At 39.9% G+C, this 27354-nt stretch overlaps 2 protein-coding genes across 2 annotated transcripts in view; one reads left to right on the plus strand and one right to left on the minus strand.

Moving 5' to 3' along the window:
- Positions 1–5025: 5025 nt before the first annotated feature.
- stx2b (syntaxin 2b) lies at positions 5026–10741 on the minus strand (the record flags this gene model as incomplete). The annotated part of the gene is made up of 10 exons (XM_079221940.1): positions 5026–5139; positions 5298–5408; positions 5570–5707; positions 6435–6508; positions 8845–8953; positions 9353–9426; positions 9538–9612; positions 10366–10465; positions 10551–10625; positions 10712–10741. 10 exons carry the CDS (start codon positions 10739–10741, stop codon positions 5044–5046), a joined length of 882 nt encoding a protein of 293 aa, XP_079078066.1. The 3' UTR covers positions 5026–5043.
- A 1663-nt stretch (positions 10742–12404) lies between these two features.
- adgrd1 (adhesion G protein-coupled receptor D1) overlaps positions 12405–27354 on the plus strand; it is a gene marked incomplete at its 5' end in the record, with an annotated part of 28098 nt that continues 13148 nt past the window's right edge. Inside the window, 14 exons of the mRNA XM_079222377.1 lie at positions 12405–12458; positions 12568–12604; positions 12989–13081; positions 13805–13903; positions 14339–14461; positions 14581–14757; positions 16357–16614; positions 17982–18049; positions 18545–18694; positions 18877–18927; positions 20168–20294; positions 20639–20746; positions 21962–22037; positions 22870–23011. Coding sequence (XP_079078503.1) covers positions 12405–12458; positions 12568–12604; positions 12989–13081; positions 13805–13903; positions 14339–14461; positions 14581–14757; positions 16357–16614; positions 17982–18049; positions 18545–18694; positions 18877–18927; positions 20168–20294; positions 20639–20746; positions 21962–22037; positions 22870–23011 — 1563 coding nt within the window. The remainder of the gene's footprint in view (positions 12459–12567; positions 12605–12988; positions 13082–13804; positions 13904–14338; positions 14462–14580; positions 14758–16356; positions 16615–17981; positions 18050–18544; positions 18695–18876; positions 18928–20167; positions 20295–20638; positions 20747–21961; positions 22038–22869; positions 23012–27354) is intronic.

Below are 27354 nucleotides of genomic sequence, written 5' to 3' on the forward strand. Positions count from 1 at the left end.
AACTCCAGCATGTTCAGATTATAAATATCTGTATTCAACAGAGTTACATAATAATGGATGTTGGATTATTGTCAGTACACACAGACAGAAAAGATGGCACAGCTGCCACAGGAAATACATCAAACGACAAAACCATCTCAAATTAAATTTTGTTGATCAACAAAAAACAGACAAGAAATGTACTGTGTATTTAGAGGATGCGTGTATTTACTCTGACAGAACCTTGTTTTGTCCGTTTTTGTTGATGACAGTAAAAAGATTATTGTATCACATGCATATGGAGATATAAACAGTTTTTACAGTGTAGAAATGATGAAGAAAATTGCTTTGCTGAATCTACATATGTTTCTAAAATGCATTTCAAGTTTAAAAACATAATATTTAAAAAGACGATTAGATTACAATCGGACTAGATTTTACATATAAACTTGTATTTGTACAAAACATTGTGATTCACAGTAGCTGTGGGCTATAATTCCACTCCAGACTCAAAACACTCAAAAACAAAACCAAGTATATTTGTTTAATATTTTACGACCCACCTTTGATGCAGGATAAGCCGGGCTCCAGCAGAAATGAGGCAGCAATTAAAATGTCCAAAAAAAAAGAAGAGAGCAGCCGGTAGGGGCAACAACAACAACAATAATAATAATAATAACATCAATAATAATAATTAAAACAATAATAATAATAATATGAGTTTGGCCGTTCAACGGTCAACACTTACAGTACAGTTTCCACTGGGTCATCCAGGCCAACGTTCTCCAAAGAAACACTGCAGAAGAGACTATTCTCTCTCCCTGTCAGCTCCAATTCCAGTAAGACCAAGCACTTTATTGGACTATACAATTCACTCGCTATACTATACAATTCACTCGCAGAGGCATATTTCATACAGTCCACATAACAGAATACACTTTCTACAGCCTTCAAATGTAAAGTGGCTGCAAGTGGCTTCTATACAGTATAAGTATATATAAGTGGCTTCTATACAGGCTAAGTAAGGTGGTGCCTCCTGGATCACTTAATATGTACTATAATATGAGGTTCACTGTTTTCTTGTCATTGGTCAGATAAATGCCCAACTGTCCTCTGTAATTTATTATGGAAGAGTCTCTAGCAGATAAAAAGAGGTATCCAAAATCCCCTCTGTAAAAACCTTTGACTATAATATGTAAATGTCTCCAATGTCCAGGCATCTGCTCTGGAAATGTATGCAAATTATCCCAAATTTGATAAGATAATGCCTAATTTGCATATTTGAGCCTGCAATATATATATTTTTTAACCTTATTCCCCTGTGGTGTCTCCCCTTAAACAAGTCCCAAAGACACAGTTAACTCAGTTTGAATAATTGCATCATGCAGAATACAGTAAACTAGTCGTTTTGAAGTGTGATATAGCTCATGCAGGCCCACTGTGGCACAGTCAGCACGGTACTTTATGCACTGACCTCGGACCAGCCTTCACACTCAGAGCTCGCTGCATGCTGCGCTGTGGTCTGTTGTCTCTGTTTGAAAGCCATAACGTTACTGCGACAATAGGTGGATAAAATGTCGGCCAAGAAGGTTTTGTCTCATCTGAGTTTCTCTCCATTTCTCTGAACAGCGTCGAAAGAAGGCGTGGCTGCGGAAAGATTACAGAGCGCCACGAGGAGGATCTCGGCCTTGCTGCAGATTTAGATGTTGAACTGTTTGCTAATGTTAATGGGGTTAGAAAGGGCCGAACAGGCATGAAGACAGGTAGCCTCCAACAAGTAGCATAGTCATCAGTATCTGCTTTACAAACTTGTGTTCCTTGATATAAGAATAGTTAGGGGGGGAATCACATCTATTCAGGTATCCAAAGCTGACAAATTGGCAAAAGAAGCAACTAAAAAATAATTTGTATGAATTATTATTAGACTTTGAAAATCAGAGAGAAAAACTACGCTCAATAAAAAAAAAAATAGGGATGGTAAACAAATAACAGGAAAGAGCAAATAATCAGACTGAGAATTGGCAACCATAAAGAAGAAAGAAAGAAGAAAAGAAACAAAAACATTGCAGCATTTTCTGGTCGAAGCATAGCGAAGAGCATAAAACAAGACAAGCCGGTGTAAAAAGTATAATAAAGTGTGCAGAAAAGACAATGACTATTTGGCTTTATGAGAACTGGAAGACTGTATCCAGAAGGAGGCAATAATGTAATGTTAAGAATGCAAACTGCAAAAGAACATTTAAAACACAATATGTCTGTGGATTCCTCTAGTAAACCTGCTCCATAAACAGTATTTAGGAACAAACTTTGATTATTCTCAATCCTGCTGGCTGCCACAGGGAGAGTACTCGCACAGACTACAGTATGGAGCACGGTGTACACTCATGAATTATGTCACAACAGTGTTTTTCAAAACAAAAATACACTATAATTAGAATAAACAACCCTCCATATATCTCAACATATTATTTCTAAACATGTGTTCTCACTAAATCTTCAACCAGACTACTCATCCAAATAAACTGGTAGGTATGTCCAAGTTAAATCATAGTTCACAATACCACTTTTGACATGTCGGACTTCTTGCTCGTTGGCCTGAAAACACCCTCATGTACAGATTTTAAGGACATTCACTATTTCACTCTAAGTGCACCTCTGAAGTTTCCTTTGATCTAATTCAAAGAGAGAAAAGAACTTGCCCTCGGGGGACTTACTTCCACTTTCTTCACTAATCTTATTTGGTTGATTACACGGAAGTCACGCATTTCGTGCAAAGTGCTCATTAGTCCTCAAGTAAACAGAACCCTCTGCTTCTTTCTGTTTTCCTCTAAACAAACGGAACCTACAAATGTTTGGACGAAAAGAACACGGAAAATAACCAATTATTCCGTCTGACAAATCCAGATGTGTTTGCAGTTTAAAAGTGGTCCTGTATTCAACTTCAGCACCTTCGAAGTAAAAGGAAATAAACAAACAATACACTCTGCAAAGTCTTTTTACTCTTTATTGTTTAATTACATGACTTAATTATTCTGTTTCAATATAAAATACAAGATATAACTTACAAGAATCAAATGTACCAAAATAAAAAAATTGTGCTCTTGAAATAACATAATCCAAAGGTCATACAATGTAGCGTAACTCTTTTCACAATAAATATTTCAGTCATGACACATCTTGATCAATATAATATATTCAATAAGTTAAGGTTTCATATGAAGGGTCAACAAGGAACTTTTATAAGGTTTTTTGATTTTGAGTTATTGAATGAGGTGATGAATTCAATTCGATTGATCTGAAAATATTTTTCTCTGATTGAGATACAGGTAACAAGAAATTATACAGTGAATGAACTTTTTTAATGTTCTATTTCTAAAGGACTCCTGAGTTGTAGTAGTTTTACATTCAATCCACGTGAACTATGGAAAATGCCTAAAAGGACAAGAGAAAATAAGGAAGATATACTTGCACATGTAAACACAAATTATACAATTCATTTCTAAAGATAATTGTCACAATATCTATAGTTCAATGCTAATTTGGTTTTCTCGTCAACAGTAAAATGAGAATATGGATATCACTCTCATATCTGATGCTGCAGTCGCTTAGCTCAGCACAAAGACCGGGAACAAAGGGAACCAGGTAGCCTGGTTCTGCCAAGAGGGAACAAATCAACCTACCACCATCTCCAAAGCTCTCAGACGACCACGTTATATCTTGTTTGTTTAATCTGTACGCAAACAGAAGTGTAAAAACGACACATTGTGGATTTACGAAGGCTGATGTGACAGGAGAAGTGGCCTCCTGGAGCCTCTGCTAGTTGCCTGGATACCTCACAAGGACATAAACACTTTAGGATGTCACTGCACCCGGCCAAGAAGTAGTTTGGCATTTAACCCCTGCCATATTTGTTACTTTTGGCAGAGACAGGCTGTTTTTTTCTGTTTCCAGTCTTTATGCTAAGCTAAGCTATCACAGCTGCTGCTGGTACAAACATGAGAGGAAATCAATCTTCTTATCTAACTTTCGGCAAGAAGACGAATGAGCTAATTTCCCAAAATGTCCCTTGAAATCATTCGACAAAGACATATCCACAAATGATACTTAAAGCTAGAGCTGGTAATCTTGAGAAACTAGCAAAAGTAGGCTAAATTAAAAAAAATTACTCAACCGAAAGAAAACCAGCGCAGTGTTGCCAACTCTTTTCCAATGAAAGTAGGTCGCTGCACTAGTTCTAAAAGAGTCAGCATCACTGACAGCCCTTTTTTCAAAGCTATCATTATGGACGTGAACAATGAACATGGCTATTGTTACACGCTGTCAAGAGCAGCTTGTGGAAGACCACAGGCAGCAGCTAGACAGGCAGACAGGCAGGTAGCCCGTCATTACATACTGCATTTTGTTTTGTCTGATTCATTGATTGTTATCAGGATGTAATGACAATTTCAACAGAAATATCCAAAATGTTTTTGAAGAAGATTACCAACCCTACCTTTTGCATGAACAAATGTCAGCAATACAGAATGCACACCAGTTTCAAAATCTGATCTGCTGTCAGTGTTTATATGACCGCGAAGGGAAAAAGGCGGTGTGCTGACAGGATGCTTTGTTCTAGCGATACAGTACAGAATTGCTCCAGGACGGTATATCATGAGGTCCGATGTTACTGGTGCAAAGTGGATCATACACATTATACTTACTTCAGTCCGGCCAAGAGATCCCCTCTGTAATGCTCCTGGATAGTGAATTACTTATTGTGGTCTTATTATGAAGCCGTTCTTTGTTTCATCACTACTGGAGCCGTATACAGCTGACTGCTGTGATGGTGTGACTCATGACTCAAATACTCCAACTATAATGATGAGTAAAAGGAGTAAACCTGCGGCCACACACATGATAAGGCCGAGGAGTTTCTGTCAAAAAGAGAAGGAAAGAGCCAAATGCATTACATATCCTCTAAACCAATAAACGGCTAAATGAGTAAATGAGTATTGGTTGGATGTGGTATTTAAGGAATGGAAGTTGTGGATGGTGTGTTACCTCACGCAGTGATCACAGTAGTTCTCATACAGGGGGTTTGGTTAGTCCAACAGACAGGCCAACAATTAGTGCAATGACAGCAAGCAGGATCAACAGAGCAAAGGCAAGGATAATGTATTTCTGTCGAGTGAAGAAGAGGGTGTTATTTCAACGGCAATTAAAAGTAGGGTAAAAAAAGGCGGTGTACAGATTAATGCAGTAGTCTTAAGAGGTCACATGTGATATTCTGTATATTTGACATATGATTTAGCAACACAGAATCAGAAAGGAACACATACCCTCCGGGATTTTTTCTGGTATCTCACTGCTTTTTTGGTCTCTTCCTTTGCACTACAAATGTATTCGGCTGCATTGGAGACGTTCTTCTCGATGTTGTTCACCATATCGCCCTGTAAATGACAGAATCTGAATATTGTCTCGGTAGTATTAGCAAAGAAACTGGTACACCTGTGAGGTGTGAGGAAGTATCACAAAGCATAAACTATTAGACGTTGACTAACTAAAGAGTAGATGCTATCTATGAACCTCTCCACTTAGATCTAACTGTTACCTGAGTTTCTACCAACATTGCCATGTCCATGAACATCTCATGGAGCTCTCTGATGCTCGACTCCAGACGCATGATGTCCTGATGTCGGGACTCAATCTCACTGAGGGCCTGACGTGTGATCTGGGAATCAGAAATGATCTGTGGGAGAGAAGGTAAAGTAATTCATCCAAATACACCAAACAAATGTTCCCTTCCCTGTTGTGTGTGTGTGTGTGTGTGTGTGTGTGTGTGTGTGTGTGTGTGTGTGTGTGTGTGTGTGTGTGTGTGTGTGTGTGTGTGTGTGTGTGTGTGTGTGTGATTGAGAGCAAAAAGGAAGCCTGGCAGCACACTACCACAGCCCAAATGATTTACTCTTCCTCCACCACTAGATGGCAGTAATAGCTTCTAACCCCCAATAGTATACTATAATAATACAAATAAAAAGAATACATAAAATAATAACAATTCCGGATAGGATTTTGAGTTTTTTCTTAAAGCTATCAACAGAAGTTGCTTGTTTTAATTGTGATGGGATGTTCGAAGCCTTTGGTGCAAAACAATCGAAAGCCGCTTCATCATACTTTTTCTAAGTCTTTTTTGGCACATTGAGCCAGCCAGTGCTAGACGACCTAAGTGAGCGATTTGGAACATCTTCAGATAAGCAATCAAAGAGGCATGAAGGTGCTAAACCCTTTAGGTGATCATGTTCAAATCAATCCTTAACGTTACAGGTTGCCGGTGTAATGACGCTAGCACTGGTGGAATACGTTTTCTCTTCCTGACAGCCCAGCGATTAAAAAAGGCAGCAGGGGTCAACGTTTTAGTATCCTCAAAAGAGAGGTAGGGTGTAACTGTACTGCACAGGGAAGCTGAAGAGAAAACTTACATCAGATGTGAAGATAGATGGATTTCCACTTTCTAACATGCCTTCTAGTTCTTCATTGGTGGTCACTCTTCCAGCTAAAACAATAAATAGCAGACAATGATTATCCAGCAATGAACATAACCTACCTCCTGTTTATAGTATATGTCCAAATGTTTTGTAATGACCTTCAAATAAGACTATATGCTAGATCTAAAGATGCCCCTGATTGCACATCAGGCTCTTTTTAAGACTGTAGTTCCAAAACACCCAGAAACTGAAATATTGACATGATGTGGTTTCTGAAATTTAAGAAAATAAGATATAATGTACAGGTCTGTGAAGATTGTATACTGAAAGGGCTTCTGATAGCTTGTTAGGAGAAAATTGAGTCTTGAGATCTAATATGATACCATTCCTACTCCTGCTACTATATTTTTGTACTGGACCTTAGATTCACTATCTATCAATAACATTTTTAGGGACAGCTGTGCTCAGTGAGTAAAGCGGGTCATCTTTTAACCACAAGGTTCAATCCCCGGCTCCTACTGTCCGCATGCCGAAGTATCCTTCAGCGAGACACTGAAGGATGGGTATAATGCAGAGGTCAATTTCCATGTATGTACCTGTATGAATATGATGAATGTAATAATGTGTACGTAGATCTAGAACACCAGTGGACTGAGGTCTCGTGATCTATCATTTATGAGATAACTAGTTGCCTATAACCTTTGGTTATGATTTACACAGCTGTCAAAAAGAAAGTCTATCGTACACATCCTGTTTTAATAAGGGACTTGTGTTCGTCATTCTTTTAAAAACATAAAAACTCAACATTTACGAGACAAAACTCTCTAATGCAATAATGTCAAGAATGTAAACAACAAAAGTCTGTACAATATATACGGTTGTGTGCTTTATTCCAGTTAAAGCAAGCTGTGTGAGGAGAAGAAAAATGACATCTCTGTTATCCAGCCTCGAGACACTGCTGCAAACACATGCTAGCTTTTCCCCAAGTAGTGAGAGATGTATCGTTTAATGTAGCAATAAGTTAAGACAAATGTGACATAACTGATAATGTGTTTGACGGCGTTAAAGAGAGGCACACTGAGGGTTGCTATTGAAGTTAAGATGACGTTTGTGAACACGTTTTTGAGAAGCCAAATTACTTGTGATTTTATAATACTGACTAATTTTGACTACCAAATATGAACATGTGGCAATTAAACAAGAAATCTCAGTGGAACAGTTAACAAAGCACGCATCAGTGGGGGTTGTATTTATGACTATGATTAGAAGTGTCTGAGGAACAAGGAAGCCAGCAGCCCTCATAGACAAACAGCTGCTGAGACTCTATAAACAGAAAGCTTTCTTTTTCTGGGGCAATGCCTCCTGTTGTGCAACACCCTCCCTGGAGAGGCCGGTCTCTGTGCTTACTGTAAGTCACACACCTGTCGTAATATTCCCCAGAGAGCCAGAGCCAAACACAGAAAAACACCTCGCCATTACAACACATCAATACACAAAAGCAAAAAAGTATCACTTCTGAATGACGTAAATAAATGGTGTAAGTCCATGACCGCACAGACGGGTTTATGTGGCCGTGTCAAAGACAGGTGAACTACTGTTACACCGGCCGCTGAGCACTCTGCCCGTTTCCCAGGAAACACAAACACAACAAGGCGTCTCCAGTATCGGGCTCCTCCGTTTGCAGTGTGGCGAACGAGAGCCGCTCATTAATGCCGGCCGCAGGGACTGTGAGAGTCCTATTTTTTTTCTTGTCATATTGTCTTGTGTTACTCATGTGCATAATACAATGCACTCTTTACATTGGTTTGTCACTGCAATTCTGAACAGAGATGACCGAACATGATAAGTTAAAACTAATTAGCTTGTATGAATGCTAATACATTTATATAATTACTCCTTGGATGCTGCCATTTTACCCATCCTATTAATAATGACTCAACATATTCATTCATTCTGTTTTTTTAGTAACTAACTCTTGCCATTTATGTATTTTATGCTCATTTAAGTTCTATTAAAACTCGTAAAACATTGAAAAAACAGTGTTTGGATGAGATCAATTGCGACTGTTTTCTGTTGAAAAGAACTTGAAGAAATCTGAAAAGATCCTACTCTGCTGCCGGTGTCTGTTAGTGTCCAACACAGCAGAGAGGAAACCGGTGCAGTCTGTTTCCTGGATGCTGTCCTCACACAGCTTCAAGGTTTTATCTGTCACTCTTTTATCTCTAGATTTACAAATTTACCAATTTAAGCCATTGATGTGTTAACAAAAACAGGAGTACTTCCTGTTTGTAGTCGCAATTTACATTCATTATGACAACTTCAAAGCTTCAAAGACTATACTATAAATATAGTCCATAATTCCTGCTCCTCCGAGGGTTTAGAGGGTCCTTTATTTTTCACTTACTTATCTCCAGCTGTCTCTGGATCCTTCCTTTGCTTCTTTCCCGAAAGGACACTTGAGTCTCATTGTACTGGGTCATGACCTCCACAAACTTCCTGGACAGCACTGTGTACTGAGGACAAGTGAAAACACAGAGGGGGGAAATGTGGGCATTCAGACTTTTATGAATAAACAGCCCTGAAAGCAGTTCTATGCAAGATATGTACATTGTTGGAATTACATGTATGTTGTAATGGGTAACTATCTGCGCAGTTAAAAAGTTCTTTCAAACAAAAGAAATACAATGCCAAACACATCTTGTAAAATAAAGAATGTGACAGGTAAATTTGGGAATTTCACAGAGAATAATTATAATGTTCCATATTTGTCTACATCGTGGTTACACCTATACAAAAACATTTCCCTCCTGATGTTTGTGTACAACTGACAGATGGCTGATGATGATCATGTATGAGCGGGATATGTAATATGTGTGTATGACGAGTTAGCAGCCATTAATCGGTTTCCTGACCTGCGTTTTCTGGATCCTGATGTCAACAGAGGCTCTGTTAGCTACATCGTCTTTGGGCATGCTGTGCCCCATGGCTTCAGAGAGAAAGAGAGCGTTATGATACATTACACAGCAGCAGACAACATCAGCTTCATGGTGAAGTCATTGAATAAGTGTGATGACAATCACATCGTAGTTCAACTCACATTTTAGTTTAGTTCGCACCACGTTGGCATTGCCTTTGATATTGTTGGTCAGTGCACCCAGTTGCTCCTTTGTTCCTTCAAACCGACACAAATAGGAAACTCGTCAGACTTTGTTTGTTGATGAGGAAAAATAATCACTGCGCCTCTCTGACATGTAAATATTGGATTTACTGTGATTTCATCTTGTAACTTGGCAACAACCCTGTGGCAATATTGCAAAGGTCACACAGCACAAAGCTCTTTGTTTCTGACCATTTCAGCATCATGGATCTTAAAGCACTGTGCTGTGTTACATTAAACATAATCACTGATGATGCCATGGTTGTGTAAACTGGCTCTTTGTCTTGCAGGGTCCTGAGGCTCACACACTGAACAAAGCCAGGAACTGAGTACACCCAGTAGTAACACTGTTCTCGCTCTTATAGAGCATTGAATCATCGGAAATACTTTATAAATGTAAGATAAGTTAGAACAAATGTAATACATCGATTATGGAAACATTTAAAAAAGACAGCATGTTTGAACCCCTTTGCGGTTTAAAGGTTCCTGCAAGAACAAGTCAGAGTATAAACTACAATGGTTTGTGCGTTTTTGGGGGGGGAAGGAGCTGTTTCCTTCACAGGTTTCCGGCCAGGCAGCAATGAGAAGGAAAACGCAACAAAGGAAGTGAGACATTTTCACTCTGTGCCTCAAAAGTCAAACTCCAGCAGAGCAGTGGTCAATACAAAATAATGCACAAATGAACCCTTGAAAACAACAAACATGTCTCAATTGAAATCCATATGCTCTCTGTCTTTATCCAAATTCTTTATAAAGACACACACTTACTGTCATCTGGGTTGGGTGCAGACAGGATCATGCTGTGCATCTTCCTCACCTCTTCCACTTGGTAGGAGATCTTATCGATGAGTCCTCTGACTTCATCCACCTAAATCAATCAATAGCACATTAGTGTCTTGAATCATGGCGGCTCCCAAACCTGTGCACATCCTGGAAGTTGCAGTGAAACCCACCCTTCTGAAAAAGCTCTCCATGAAGCCATCTCTGTCCACTGCGACTGTGACATCGTCCTCTGCTCGTGGTGTACCCTGTACGGGGTGGAAGAAGAAACATATGAGTGACTTGTTGTGATGCCAGCATGTTGAACACAGTTATAGCAAGAAAACAGACTCACAGCAGTCAGCTCCGTCAGTCGGTCCTTCATCATTCGTCCTTGTGCCCAGATAATTCTAGTATAACACCCGCCGGGTCATCCTGCCAGTCTCCATGTGTAGAGTAACATTGCTCCAGTTTACTGTGCACTGGGGTCCATATTGTCGAATAACTGAGATGAGAAACACGGGAGGCCAACGATAGCAGCGTTATCAAGGCGGCAGAAAGAGTAACAAAAAGTTGTAATTCTAGCAAAACTAGCACACAAAAAAGAATGTCTACAAAACAGTTATAAAATAATAAAAGCTCTACAACAAACGTCTAAACTGACGGTGTTTCTGTTCTTTCTGTGTCAATATATCTCACCGCACAAGCGTAACAGATCCACAATATCTCTCTCTCTCTCTCTCTCTCTCTCTCCGGGACCCGCCTCTCTCTCTCTCTCTCTCTCTCTCTCTCTCTCTCTCTCTCTCTCTCTCTCTCTCTCTCTCTCTCTCGGGGGAGAATCGAGTCCACCCTCAATTCAATTTGATCGGACCATCACGATAAGCAAAACGTAAAAGTAAAAAAACAAGGAAACATGGTTCCTCCATTTAAACTCTACCTAAGTGCCACTGTGACACGGTACATGAGTGTTTTGTGGCTGAATACATTGAACATTTAGTTCCCACCACCACACAGGTATATGAGAAGGTTTAATAAATAATAGATACACACGAATCTGTTGGCAAGCTAACCACACGGTGGCAGTGTTTGACTTGATATGTATGCAAGTTGGCCTTGGCAGCTTGTAACGGGACAAGAAGGGGTTCTGATGACTCCTCCACCTGTTGGTTTCCTCCTAACCATCAGTATTTCACACAAGAAAAACAAGAAAACACAAACACAAGAAAACACCAAAAGTGACCCTTATCTCTTTTGATAGATATGGCATTCTTACGAATATTTAGTAAATATGTGAGTGGTTTAAAAAAAGGCTAACTAAGCTCTCCAGGTCACTCCTAAACATTATATTGATATATTGTAATAATTTGTATAATACATCTGTGCGATCTCTGAGTCTGCCAGTGTCATTGTTGCGTTCCTGTTGTTCCCATGAGTCCGGGGTGTTGCCCTGTGATTTAAACCAATATCGAAACTACTCCGGAGTCCACATGTTAGTGCGCATCTTTTATCTAAACAGCATTTTGGATCGCATACTGCAGATCCTGATCTCATTCATTCCCTGCGCAATCTCCAATTACGCACAAGTGAAATGCCGTTTACGCACAGTTCCAACGCCCCTCCTCAGAAGATCCAAAAATGACATCACGCTTTACAATTCTCACGTTCGGTCCAAGAAGCCAGTCCGTAGCTTCTCTGCTTCTTGCCATTTCCAGATGCAGCCACAGAAACTCAAAGCAACAAGTAATAGTTCACTGTAGGAGACACGATCACGGATTACGGTTTTCTGCATGGAAGTTGGTGTTCAGATTTTTATCATGAGAAGAGAAACTTCTTAAGTTTTTCTGCTCATGCCAGAAGACTAAATTTATTCTTTTTTTGTTTTGTTCTAGTACTGTTCAATATGTATCTGGATTTTTAGGTTTAGAAACTGGACTGATCAAAAGTGTTCATCTCTTGGAATAATGAGTGACTCCACCTGGATTCATCTTTATTTGGGGGTTTAACCGCTGTTTTAGAAAAGACTGTACATGGTACATTTTACCAAAGATATGGAATTTTCTTTGCGAATTCACCTTTTTACAGCATTTGTCTCCTGTATTAAGGTAAGCTCATATACGAACACTATACATTTTGACCTTTCGTATTAATCACATGTCTGATCATCTCTTGTATGGCATCTTTATACAGTAGATACATTTGATTTCTTTACAGGTTTATGCTCAAGTGGTACAACCTGCAAAGCATCCAGGTAGTAATTGATTTTGTATGGGTGGTGTGATTGCTTTTGATGGGTGGTGTGATTGCTTTTAGTTTTCTATGCTCTTATAAATTTCTAAATTTAAGTAAGATTACATTATGCATCTGTGCGATGAGAAATACAATGTGAACTGAAAAAGTGTTTTACCGTCTGCTAACTGCCAAACCAGAGAATGTTGTTGATTAGTTCACTGGCCAACTCATTAACCAGTATAGTTTGTATAACTTTAACAGCTGTTGAATTCATTATTATTAAAATAATCCCCTAAAATCCAAAACTGAGTGCCAGGAAAATACATGTTGAGTAATGGGACAGAGCTTGATTGGGGGGAAGGCCCTTTGTGGATGCTTGTTTACGCGTAAACTCTCCGTCCAGGCCTGCAGGTGTTGGCCACGGCCTCACATTATTGGCCTCTCGACGCTGTGGATGGAATCCATGAACTGTGGGACCAGATTGGAAACAGACCAGGTTATGTTAACGGAAGTAACATAAGTATGTACATACATAAACAGACGTGTACATACTCATGGGAATGCACCACCTAAATGTCTTGCTCTTTGCATGGTCTTAAGCTTTTTTTTTCACCACCCACCTTCCAGCCACAGCCATTGTGCTTTTAAAATGTGCTGCTGTTTTCAGAGGGTTTACTGTATATTGTAGGTCAGATTTATTGGTGAAATTGTGGAACAGAATATCTGGTGTGTGACGTAACTTGTGAATTCGTAAATTCTGCACTGTTTTATATGCAGTATTCCGTAATATGGAGGTGGTAAATGTTTGAAAAATAAGTAAAGAAATGTAGGTAGTAGATCATCATTCTGCTCTTAGAGTTGTTTTAATTGGTGACGGACGGAAAGACAATAACTTCTTCCACATGCATAGATTTTGCAGCCTTGTTGTCCCTCCATAAGTCGGTGCAAGGTTTTATGAAAATGTTAAAGTTGAAGAGGGATCAGGTATAGACTTGAGTATGATGTGGAGTCACTCTTGAGTTCAGAAAAGTCCTCAAGTGAAGAGGAAAAGAGCTGAAACTCTTTGAGCGCTGCCATTGTGCAATCAGCTCAACATCACTCTGTCTCATACCTGCACACCACATCCCTCCTGTTGTCTTCCTCTCACTGTTCTCTTGTGTCCTCTGTTATGTGTCTATATAGGTGTGAATCACTGTTTCTCTCCGTTGTCTTTGTCCAGCTCTCAGAATCCACAACCACACTGTGCTCCCTTCCTCCCATAACTCTTCCTATGTGTATACCAATGACTCTGCCTACACTAACATTTCTGCAACAGTAGGTGAGGATCAATCACCTTTCGCTCACTGAAATTCATGTATGCATCACCTGCCGCTCTCTGTTGTCCTCTCTGTGTCTACATACAGTTGAGTTGTTTAGTCTGTTTGTTGAATCTTTTGTCCATTCGGCACAAATGAAGAATGCTGAGCCTTTAAAATGTGTGTTATTATTCATTAGCTTTTATTAGCATCCAAGCCACTTGTTTAAAGCCTTTGCATTATTTTATGAGATACCAAGTAGGCTGTAAAATGTGTATGTTCATCAGTTGCATAAACAATTAAGTTAACTGTTAAGAACACTTTTTGATTTGTTAAACAGATAACTAAACATTTGGAATATCTTGGTACTTGAGTAGAAACCCTTTAGACCCCTGGCTAACAGACACTGCTCATAATTTTCAAGCGAAATGATGCCCCTGATTTGTGCTCGGCTGCAGATATTGTTGAGGGAATGGTCAACAAAGGCATCTTTCTAAACGGAGATAATGGCGGTACATTTCTCCACTTTGGAAACTACCAGAACTCTTGTATTAGTGACCCTACATGGTGCGGTCCGGAGGGTGAGTGCACTATAGTTTATGCATATAATGATTTGGCAAAACACTAATTACTTTCAAACCATTTGAGTCTCTTGTATTGATGACTGCAGGTGAGTTTTCATTTCTTTATCATTCTCTAGGGATTACCTTCTCCTTTTTTTGGAAAAATCACGAGCCAGAGTCCCGTTTTGCTGTAGCCTCTGGAGGGAAAGTTATCTCCAATGGCTTCTCTGTCTACACCAATCCCTTTGGAGGTTATGTTGAGTTTTACACTAGAGGCAACAACCATCGATGGAAGGCCAACATCAGAGTCCCAGGTACTGCAGATGAATTTGCCTTAGCCAGTGTTCTTTATGTTACATTATTCCCCATCGGCACATACAAGGAATGTATTTTGGTCGCGGAAATATGTTTTTGTCTTCAACCATAAATTGTTATGTAATTGCATTCATGGTTTGGTTAACTGAAACCAGCCGCAGCCGCAGACAGTTGATTTGGCAAGTCGAGGATACATTTCATAAATCTTTTGCTGTATCACAAAACATACAATTATTATGGACGTTTAATGAGATGCGGTCATTTCCTTCTTAAATAGGCTACAAGAATATTTGGTGATTGAGTTAGATGAAATTTGAAACATATCCGTCAGTATGACCAATACTTTGAATTCAATTCTGAAAATAAAAATTGGATTTAAATGAGATGAAAGTGTTTTGACAAAATGGAGAGAAAAAACATGAGGGTTTGTGTTATGTGAAACGTTTACAGACAGTATTTTGTTCTCAAATGTCCTCTGTCATCTTTGTTTTTGCTGCAGTTACTTAAGGTTGTGTTCTGGGCGTCATAACTCAATTTTGATTGTAATGTTCAGTTACAGAGGACCAAACGTCATCTGGGTCTCATATGTGTGTCAAAGTTTCAGGAAATCTGTCAGTTCCTCTCAAGTGGGAGGAAAAGCTTTGAGGGTGATAGATTCAACCTGGAGGTGCACTGGGACAAATATAGTTATCACTGAAAGATGAGAATGTAACATTATACATCGCTCTGCATAAAAAAGAGAAAGAGAGGGTTAATACATGCAAATGGGGCTTTGGCACATATGGTTTATATTCTAACCGCAACTGAGATGTGTTTTGCTCTGCGGGTGGAAGTGTTTTCAGATGTGTTGCCTAATGGGACTCACCTCATTGTCAATTTACTTCAGAGCTACAAGGGGAAAGTAAGTTCTTTGTAGTGTAAAATTGACTGGAGAGAGCTTGCAGGACCAGAACAGACCTGACCTCAAGTTTTTTGTGGAAGTTAATTAACCTGATCAGCAACTATTTAATTAACATCGTTTTCAGTTAGCGTTAGCTTCCGTCTCGATGGATTTTAATAACTCAGATGAATCTGCAAAGTTATTGACAGACTCAGTAGCACTTTGTGTTTTCTGTTATTTAGCAAACGTGAGCATGCTAACATTCAAAACTACAATGGTGAATATTGCAAACAGTGAACTGTTAATGCTTCATCTGGGTTTTAGACTGTTGTTTGTATTAAACAAGCAATTGTAATGTGTAACCGTATGCTTTAGGAAACTACAATGGACATTTTTCATGAATTTTGGAAATTGTATAGAAAGAATTGATTAACGCTAATCGAGAAAATAATCTGCAGATTAATAGCCTATTTAATAAAAATAATCACAAGTAACCACGCTAAAAGAGTAAGTGGTGACGCTCCATCACGTCACTATCAGCAACAACAAAAAATATTTTAGATTAAAAAAAACATATTAATACCTGAATTCCTGTAACCTGCTCAGTTTTTGATCATTCTCTTTTTTTGCTCTCACCCTCTCTTCCATTGACTGAACATTTGCAGTGCAATTCTACATAAATCAGACATACTGTTAAGTAGTATGTTTCCTTTTTCAGGGCCTTTCTGGACCCACATTCTCTTCACATGGACAAAAAAGGATGGTCTGGACGTCTACATCAACGGAACCTTCACCGCTGGTGACACAGCTGGTAGTGTCTCAGAGAACTATGGGGACCCCTATCCTGACCTTGTCATTGGAACTGGCAACGACAGGGCATATGGTCACTATGTAACCGGCGCCTTCGATGAGTTTGTCATCTGGGAAAGGGCCCTTCCTCCGAAAGAGATTTTGCTCTACTACAATGCAGCCATAGGTAGGACATTGCACTCTACTAGAAAGTATTTTACTTAATTCTCTGATGTGGTGTATCTATATAATGCTTCCTCCCTCTTGATGCTGCTCAGAGGAAATGGGTTATCAGGCAATTTGCTTCCTTGTCCTCACTACATTCTTACCGAAAACATTATCATGACCTTCTGCCTAAGTGACTTGGCTCACATAGTTCTGCCTTATAAGTGTTTAGAAGAGTGCAGAGGCGTGTTGGGTCGCAAGGGGCATACCATTATGATTTAATTTGACAGGCTAGGAGGACAACAAAATCTGTCTCTTGACTGTTTTTGTTCTCTCACTGGTAACCTTGTTTGGTCAGTAGAAGAAACTTTATTTGTCATAGTACATACTTTTATTCTCTGAATTTGACCCATCCTTAGTATTTTAAGGAGCAGTGGGCAGCTCCTAGTGAAGCGCCCAGGAAGCAATTTAGGGTTCAGTGTCTTGCTAAGTGAAACTTCGACATGTGAACTATAGGGAGACTGGGGATCAAACTGGCCACCCTCTGGTTGCAGGACAACCACTTATCCCCATGAGCTGCAGCCGCCCATGAGCTACAGTAGAGTGCCAAACCATGTTGACATGTATGAGAACTTATAAATAAAATAATAAATATGATAATACATATTAATATACGTCACTATAGTCTGACAAATGGTCAAAACCTGATGAAATGTACTTTTTTATCAAGTAGGCAGAATCTTCTTTTGTTGCGTGTGAAGCAAACTGATCAGTGATGGTTAAAGATGGTTCAATTATATGACAACTATTACTGTGCACTGTTGTATGAATGTATGAAGCATAAAGATACCGCTGCCTTAATTTCTTCCTCGAAGTAGTTACCAAAAGCAATATATTCCAGAGACCATTAACAGACGCAATGAGCCTAACTGTTATGGTTACAGAAAAATATTTTTACTTCTGCAGTGCACTCCTATAAAATGTTGCATTGAACCAAAGAAGAGCAGGAATGGTTCAGACTTATACCTCTAGTGCATGTCCATATATGGTCATTTTCTGGTAGCTAGTTAGTGTGTTTTTTATTTAAACGACGACAAAGACATAACATGTATCTGTACAGAAGCTAGTGGTTGTTGATGATCCCAGTTTTGTGGAGGTTGTAGTCTATCTCCTTTTTTCACTGGGCATCGTCCAGACTCATAAACTGTAAGCTGATAAAACCCAGCTACATTACAGCAGCCTCACAAATGTAGGTTCAACCAAAGATCTAATAACAAAAATGCTTCTTAAATGGGGATAACCAAACTGTAATATTTAACACAATGTATACATGTCACCAGGGTGGTTCCTTACACATTGTAATAGAGCTCTTTGTTATGTCTTTTCTAGGCCAGGCCATGGTTTCTGCCACAACACCCAGAGTCTCCAAAGACGTCACTTCAACTGCACCAACTGCTGTAAGTTAGTCAACTCTGACTTTGCAAGTTTCTTTGGTGAAGAAAAACAGATGTGATACCTACATATAATTGCATAAACTACATGTATGAATCATTTGTTCACAAATATAGCATCAACATTTTGTATACTGTTTTGGGGACATTGACAACAGTTTATTTCTTATTGAGCTGTTCTTTCCTTTTGAAGATAGAGGAGCTGGAAAAAAAGGATATTGAGAGCACATGTGAACAGATCCATCCTGTTTATTAAAGGGCTTTGGAGGTAGAAAACGAATAAAGAAATAGAAGAAAGTGGAGACAGCTGTTAAACAGTACGCACAAAATGGCTCCCTGTAGGGCATTAGGTTGAAAAAGAGCAACACTGAATCACTTGTCTAAAGATAAATTCTCAAGCTCAGTCATTTAACATCCTGTGTATGTTGGAGATGGGTGCTCCTTCGGAAACCACCTCCTGATTGTAAACTTAATTTGATGCCTGATGTGTTGTCTCCCCAGAGCGCCCCTGAAGTGAGTCCTCCTGTCGTCAGCAGCCAGCGAGAGGAGGTTGGAAGCTCCCAGGGTCCGGAGTCCTTGCCGGTGTTGGGCTTCCTTAAGGCGCTGCCCAATAGGACCATTCCTCACAACACTGCCAACAACCTAACACAGGTCTAGAGCACATTCCAACACACACACACACACACACACACACACACACACACGCACACACACACACACACACACACACACACACACACACAAACTTGCAAAACAAGTTCACACATAGACACAATGCCCACCCATGTGCATATGATGCAACAGTTCCGTGATGTCCTTTTTCTTCCATCCAGGCTTTTCTCAAAAGTGTAGAAGAAGTGCTGTCCTCTCCAGGGTTGCCAGAGGTAAATGAGTTCACACTGTTGTTGTGCAATGTTTAAACATGACATAATGAAACATATGCAATTTGGTGAATGCTTTAATCCAAGTCCTTGAGTTTGAGATTTTAACACTGCATATTTTGGCACAAATGGGGCCAGCAGCAATAACAGTACCTGGCAGTTTACCCACACAGGATTATAGTATGTAGTCAACAGTGGTGCAAATTGTATAAGACAGCCCTGCTGACTATAAAGTACCTGACAACACAATGCTTTGAATGTCAATTTGGAGCCTCCTTAACTGTACACTCATCCCGGCATAATCTCCAGGCTCTTATATACAAACGGAAGAAAGACATTTTGAGCAAATGTGGGGTTTCAGCACATTGAGTTCTCAGGGCAAGCATGCTTGTTTTAGTAGGAGCAAGCTGAAACAGATGTTCACATATGAGAATGCAAAAACTTGGACATTAGCTACAGTCAAACCCCTTGTGATTACTGTCTCTGATCAGATTAATGCTGAGAGAAAGAAAAATGTCTTTCTTTCTCAAGATTTGTATGACTTTCAATCTACATCATATAGCTTTGTATGTGCTCATTTTTGTTGTACTTAATGTAATTAAATTGGAATAGATCCAAGTTAGTCCAATTGTGCTACTTTTTCTTAGCTTAGTATTATATCTAAATGCAAGAAAGTATCTTAAGCATTAAGCATTATCCCCTAATTGTCATGTGTAGCCACAGTGGCCGCTAAATGGGACGATGATTTACTAAATGAACATCATGTGGTATTGAAGAAGACTTGAAACTAGAGATTGAAACCATAAACTAATTTTACAATGTTTACTGAGGTAATATATCAAGTGAGAAGTAAAGCAATTTTCTGATAGACCTCTATAGAATGATGGTCATCTTTTTTTTCATACCGTCAGGTCTTTGTTTCTTTCTACCTTGTAATGCCGACATATTTATGGCTTTCGGGCTGAGTTTATGCGGATTTCATGAACACGATTTGTTTCTTAGACTTTGGAAAGCTCCCTCTATAGCTACAGAAGATACACTCTCCATGAAAAGAAAATTGACCTTTATGTGTCCTTCTAACTTGACCTATTTTATATTTTTTAATGGAACCTGTGAGAAAAATTGTATTTTGAGAAAAAATTCTCTGAGGATGTGACACCGGGTTAGCATGAAACAATGCTGGACACTGAATGCAGCGACTCTGAATTGATTGTGAACATTTTTCTGTGTGGTCATTGTTGAGCAGCAGTCCATCCCTGTGGTCAGCGGTCTGATCGAGACCGTGGACAGAGTGATGGAACATATGGTGACTAACCTGGAGCCCAGCCCGAACTCCCTCATCTCCCTTGCTGGAACATCTTTGGTTGCAGGTCAGTATGCTGTCAGTTCTCCATAAGGTGACTCACTGTTTGTAGTTTGTGTGTTAGGGTAGAAGGACATGGAGCGCCAAGCTGACATCATTAGTTTTCATAATCAGAGAACATATGCGGGTCAGATATGCAGAGGTCCAACCCCTCCACTTTCCCTCTAACGGGTGTGGGTCTTTCTTTTTTTGCATAATATTTTGTTTGCCACTAAGCTTGCTTGTGTCTTTCTCCCAAGGGTGGCTTCACATCTTTTATCCACCTCTGTTGAAACAGATTGGTCTTGATGCTGTCCTCTATGTCTGTTTTTCTCAACAGTTTTTGCTTTCTCTAATCTTTGAACCCCACAGACTACTCTCTGATGAAATTCCCACAGAACTACAACCTGCCACATTATCGCTTCCCCACCCAAGGAAAGAGTTACATCTCAGTGCCTGGAGAGGCTTTCACCTTGCAGTGTAAGTGAAACAATTACAGTAATAGATATGTTCAGGGACATGTCTTGAGTGATGTACAAGGCGGACGTGTCATAGCCTGAGGGTCCTCTGTCTAAAAAGTAGTAGCTTCTCTGAGTGTGAATACAGCACATGGGTGCTCTTGTTATTTGCCAGTGATTTATTATGCTAAGATTTAAGACTGCTAAAATAGTATACAGTGTAGGACAGGAGTAGCATGAGAGCTTTTGTGTGACTTTATGGTGCGCCGTAGAAATCCAGCTATGACTTTAATGTTGGCAGTTACCCTTTTATTCAAAGCAGGAAGAATGAGAGAGAGAGAGCACTTTCTCTCCACTTTCCTCTGTCATTAAAAAGAATGGGCTTACATCGTGGAGAGCAGTAATTACGGTGGGCATTAAACTCTGCTTGTTTGAGTTTGTGTTCAGGTCAGATTCCCTTGGCTCCACCTGGTCACTGCATGTGCAGTGTTGCCAACAATCACTGGAATAAACCGTTTTAAAGGACTGTTATCAGAAATTGAATGTGTGTTATTGCTTGACACATTAGAGCCAGGACCAAATACCTCATAGCTCTGAATACCTGGTTATATGAAATACTTGAGGGGACGTTTGATAAGCCAATTAAGTGGAAAGCATGCCACACATTGGTGTGTTTGAATACCTTCTTATATTGTTCCTTATGTGCTCTCCTCCTTAAGAGAGTTGTACAAGCAAACTGGCTATTTGGAGATCTCTTGGGAACTTGCCGGGGGGCATTCTGTCGAAATAATTTTGTGGAAGGTTAAACATTCTCTTGCAGCATACACCCATTTGTTTGAAATCAGCAGACTTTTGTTGTTCCAGTCAGCAGGGACTGGGTAGATGGCCTTTGAAAGGATGAACAAAACCATTAAGGATTTCCTCCAATTTAATTGTTTATCTTGCAGTATTGAGGTGGGACTGGCTGGATGATTAGAGGAGGGGGAGACCCCCTGCTCTCCTGGTGAAGTCATGTAGAGGTTTCATAAGATTTCCAAGCATCCACATGGTTTGTGGCCCTCTACCTTTCACCCTTGTGCGAGCATTCGGTCGTCCTGTTAGCCTCTCGGTGCCAGCGTGCAGCGACAAGGCAGCACTAATTAACTTCCCTTCTTTGTGAGCATTTTAGCGGCACTGCATTACATTCCCAGTCCGTCCCAAGACGTTCAACTACTGTATGTTGTCTTCTTTTCTTCAGCTCAAACCATCATCGTTGGCCTCTTCTACCACAACATGCAGAACTACTACAAAGAGATCAGCCCTGTCAAGAACAGGTAAGAGAACAGGAAAACACCCAATGGGGAAAGTAAATCATACCACTTTGGATTCTATCGCTGAAAATATATTCTAAACAAAATTGTTGAAGCCAAAAAAGCCCCTGCTTCCTGAAACACAGAATGGCTGATGCCTGGGGCCATGGCCTTATCTGTCCTCTTGCCTATCCCTCATCTCACCACTCAACCTACTGACTGATACACCCTGCTATTAGCTCTACATATCTCCCTCAGTTATTGTCTCATCACTGGCCCAGCTTGTTCCACTCGTGCTGCAGTGTTTATTTTTTTTTACCAAACCTGACATAACAGCTTCAAGCAACTTGTTTTTCCCACTTTATATTTCATAGAAGTTCAAGTACAAAATGTTAAATTTGTGACAATACATTTGGAGGTGTTTGCAACTGATAATTTTGAATATGGCTCTCCCACTGCCCAACTTCTCTGTGGGTGAGAATGTCCCCTCTGTATCACGATAGAGAGGTGATGCTTGTATAATCCCAATGTCACATATCAGATTGCCTTGAAAAACTATTGATGCAATGCCGCTGCTTGTCAGTGTGATTAATTATATAGTCAGATGATCGAAGTCCCACTTAAATGCTAGTGCTCTGGGCCGGTGTGTAACACTTATGTGTTAATGTGAGTACCAGATTACAGTGTTTTTGCTGACACATCCGACTGTATTTGATTATGTCTCTCTTGGCCTTACTTTTTTCAGTCTCTTTCTCTTGTATTTGTATCTGTGAATTTAATTTCTGACGCTATTTGTTCCTGCGCTGCCTTTCTTTTCGTACATTCTCTGAGTCTTTTCTCTTTTTGTATCGTTTAGGATTAACGCAGCAGCTGATTTTAAGGATCACAAGATCCAGGTAGCAAGCTGTCTGATCTCTCTGAAAGTGGAGCCTTCACCGGCCCTGTCAGTGAACCTCTCTGGAACGCCACTCATCAAGATTGTCCTCACCCACACCCTGGTAAGAACACCCATATGATGCCCCAGTTTCTTCTTATTTGACTCATGTCTTTATTTACTTTCTATGTGAGTCAGTCATACTGGGAAAGTGTAGTACTTTTCCAGTTGGCTGGTGTTGTTGTTGGGTGTGGGACATCCACCTGATCAGAGGAAAGACAAAGCTGGTTTGCTTGTGGCTACAGTAGTGGGATGCCCCCATATGAAATGTATCAGCTCTATTTTTGGCGTTCTCTTATGTAAGAAGATGAGTATCTGTCACTGACCGATGCTTGTGCAGCTGGGCACCCACCAGCACCAAGAATGAAGCCTATTTCGGTTTTCATAAGCCTGCCTCACGAAGCATGTGGCCTCCGGAAAGCAAGTTTTTATGTACATTTGAACTGCAGACCTAGGGCGCTTTGAATGGAACAATAACTTTGTTTTATGAACAGCATATTTTTTCTTTTTGGCTTTATGGCAGGAGCTGCCATTTTTCCATGGGAAATGCAGTTGGAAATTAAAAATGTGTATTGAATTAGCTTGCTTCCCTGTAAAGTCAAAAATGTGGCAGTGTTCCTCACAGCCATGTGTATATATTTTTTTCTTTTGCAGATTAACAGGATTTTGAAGCCATTCTTTTCATCTAAATGATGTGTGTTAATATTATGTTATTTTTCTACAATAGCATTAATGAGGCAGTTGACTAAACCCCACAACAACGTGGTTCCTACTATAAGTATTCACTTTCTATTGAAGTAAATTACCAATACCTTTTTTTTTTCTTCTCCTCACTCGTAAGAGCACAAATGAAAGCAATGCAGCTTAATGAAACCATGGTAATACTGCTTTGTTTGCCTTCATTTTCCTTAGTGAAATAAATGTTTATGCTGCAATCATCTGGCTTGGTTCCCGTGACAGTGATTACTGTGTTTGTTTTAGCAGACACCGAGGGAGAAGGCTTAAAATCTCCTTTGTTATGGTAGTGCTGGAGATGCTCACCAGCACTGCTGTCTGTTGAGTCAAGGTGTTTCTATTTTAGTTGGATTGCGTTTTCCTCTGATGTAAGGATACATCAGGTTTCTTACATTCTTTCCCCTCTATCCCATTGCGAATAAGCTGTTATTCGTATTACTAACACGACACATTCTGATTGGAATGCAACATGCCAGCATATTTCAACTTAATTTAGGCAGCATAGCTCGGACAAAGATTTATATGTAGGAGCTGCATCGTAATTTGGCACACAGCACTTCTGGCTGTGATCGCGTTCAGAAATGTTTTGCTGTAACTCCGTTGCTGCACAGACCTGTTGTTGGATTTTGTCAAAATACAACTATTTTTGGAGTTTTAATGTCTTTGGCAGCAGGTGGATACTTATCACCTCCCTAGCTTGGAGGCAGGGAGGGCGGCTCACACAGTATGAGGCCGGCCTTTCCCATCATTGTTTATGTCGCTCTTTACTGGGTTGTTAAACCTCCAAGATGATTTGCAACTGACCTCTCTGTTTATCCCCAGAAAGTAGACAAACACCCAGTGACTTCATTAAAACTTAGCGGGGGGACTGAGTGTGTCTGAAGCTGAAATGTGTCATCCTCCTCATCTGTCTTCTCGCGCTGTCATGGTAACAAGTCCTGGGTGCCATCTCTTGTTCTGTACAAACAGGCACCTACTTTCATGGCTCAGACACAAATGTCATCCATTTTCTCTATCTGACACCTGCCAACACGTATTGTACCGTGGATTGATGAGGTCGCAGACTTGTGAAGAACCTTGTGTCGTGGCAGGTACCACTCACTGAAGATCAAAGCCATGTGGTTGGTGTCTGAGTGACCTTGCAGTCTTGATTGATGCCCTCTGAGTACACTGAAACATCCTGCTGAGGCCATGCCATTCCCAGCGGACTCAGTCAGAGCCGAGGTGCAGCCATCACACATTATGTGGCACAGAGCAGGTTTGATACCCAGACAAGGTGTTATCAGGGCTGCAGGAGGCCCACATACTTTCACACGCCATTCGGCGGTGGTGTTGATTGGACCCTGGCTCCATCAGTGATTTATTACTGCTGTCTGACTCAGGTTCAGTTTGAGAGAGCATAAGGAGAGGCAAAGGGGTGAAAAGGGAGGGTGGGAGGCATCAGGGTGCGTAGTTAAACATTAATACAAAAGGCCGACACCTCCTCGCTGTCCTCGTCTTCCGTAAAAGCATCACGCTGATGGTATGAAGCGAATGAATGGAAAGATTGATTTCATGAGCAAACTGGGTTTTTATAGGGCAAAAACTCAGAGGATTTAAAAAACAGATTTTGACAAGTGGACCTGACTTTACGGGCTTATAAAGCAATGTTCAATATAATACTACCGCTAGTAGCTAATTAGCTTAGATTATTTTAGCTTAGTTTAGCTTATCTTAAAGACGGGGGCATGACTCTGTCCAAAGCAAACCAAAATCCACCCATCAGCACCTCCAAGGCTCACTAATTAACACCTGAATATCAAATCCCATGTGCAGTCAATTTCTTGGTTAGCTGTTTTCCTCTGTTTCGAGTCTTTTGTGCTAAGCTAAGATAACTGACTGCTAGCTGTAGCCTTATATTTAACAGACAGCCACGAGAGTTGTATCAATCTTTTAATCTAACTCTCTTCCACTAAGCAAACAGTATTTCCCAAAATATTTGCTCAAACAACTTATTTTCTGCACACACTCAAAATGAAGAATATTACTCTTTATCCATTACTCAAATATTCACCAAGCGACTGGATTAGTAACTAAGTCGTAACTAAGTTGTCCATTATGCTGTATCCATAGGCTGCCTCCCATGATTCAAAGAACAGGAAAGAGAGTTTGAAGTGAGTAAAGAGGTCAGTGGCAGAAGGGGAAACTGGGTGGCTTGTGTTTACAAAGACGTCTAGACTTTTTGGAGCTGGGGGATCAATTGTTCAGCAACTTTGAAAATAAACATGAAAAGGTTATTTAACACTTTCTGATACCAATGCTGTTAATTGTGTATGCCAATGCTGGTATCAGTCCTTTCTGAAACAATAATAAGCGCTTTTTATTGCCAGTCTTTTTATAACTCCTAGAACACACCCAGCTTAAACCTTGTGGTCACAAATTCTCCTCTCTCTCTCTCTCTCTCTCTCTCCCTCTCTCTCTCTCTCTCTCTCTCTCTCTCTCTCTCTCTCTCTCTCTCTCGCTCTCCTAACGACCCACACCCATCCATAGAGCAACACACATACAAACCAAGCTGTGTGAGCCAACATGCTGATCAATCACAGATGGAGGTCTGGCTATTGCTATTCCTCCCTTGCCAAAAGATTTAGAGTCTCTCTTTACGGCCCCTCCCATTCAGCACCCCCTTTCCATCACCACTCAAACCTCACGACCACCACCTCTTGGTAGTGCTGAACAGAGCAGAACTTGAGCCCAGACTAAAGTACAAAGGGTCCTGATTCTGTTTATATGATTATCTCTATGGCCTCAGAAAATGTTAACAAATAATTGCAAAACCTGTGGTTCTAAATCATCCTTTGTATTTGTTTGTGAATGTTTTTTTTCTTTTCTTTTTTTCTTTCTTTCTTGTGTTCTATCATCAACCAATAAACTAGTAGCACATACTGCTATATGAACCTCTTAACTAGTCTCACAAGTGTTTTCTGTATATTATACCTTTTGAAATTATTCAAATAGCCCTTGTGATTGAGGAGATATTCTGTATTTAGTATGGGTATGCAAAACCATTCGAAATTTTTTAGAAAAATGGCTCGGGCTTAACTGGGGTTAAAAAGGTTAAAATTATATCAATAACAAAATGTAATTCCCTTTATAAAAACGGGCTTAGGAGGTATTAAACATTCTCCGCCATAAGCAGTAATGTTAATTAGAAAATTATTTTGTATCTTATAGGAACTAAACTAAAATTGAGATTTTTGGGATCATGGGTTGTGTGTGCAGGAATTTGTTTTTGGAGTTTCAGTCAGCACCATCAGATCTATAGCATACTGCTAGCTATAGTAGCTAGGAAGCTTATTGTCTCATAATGGTCAAGTGTGGATCTTAGCAAGAACATTATTTAATTTTTTTTCTTTTCCCATTCATCTATTCATCAATTTTTGGCTTATCCTCTCTGATATTAAAAGGAATTTAGATTTAGATGGTCACAAATAATTGTTTTTCTTATCCTACCTGATATCATTTGTGCCTACATTTTATTTTGACACATTTTGTTATGCTGAGTTTTTTGACAGCTTTACAAAGGACACTAGAGAACCCCAGGATTAAAAATATATCACTTAACGTCATCAACTAACAATCGTATTTAACTTTATTTGATCTCATGTATTTCCCCTGTTGAAACTTCTCTGCAAA

This window comes from Taurulus bubalis, assembly GCF_910589615.1.
Source record: "Taurulus bubalis genome assembly, chromosome: 8".
Lineage (NCBI taxonomy): Eukaryota > Metazoa > Chordata > Actinopteri > Perciformes > Cottidae > Taurulus > Taurulus bubalis.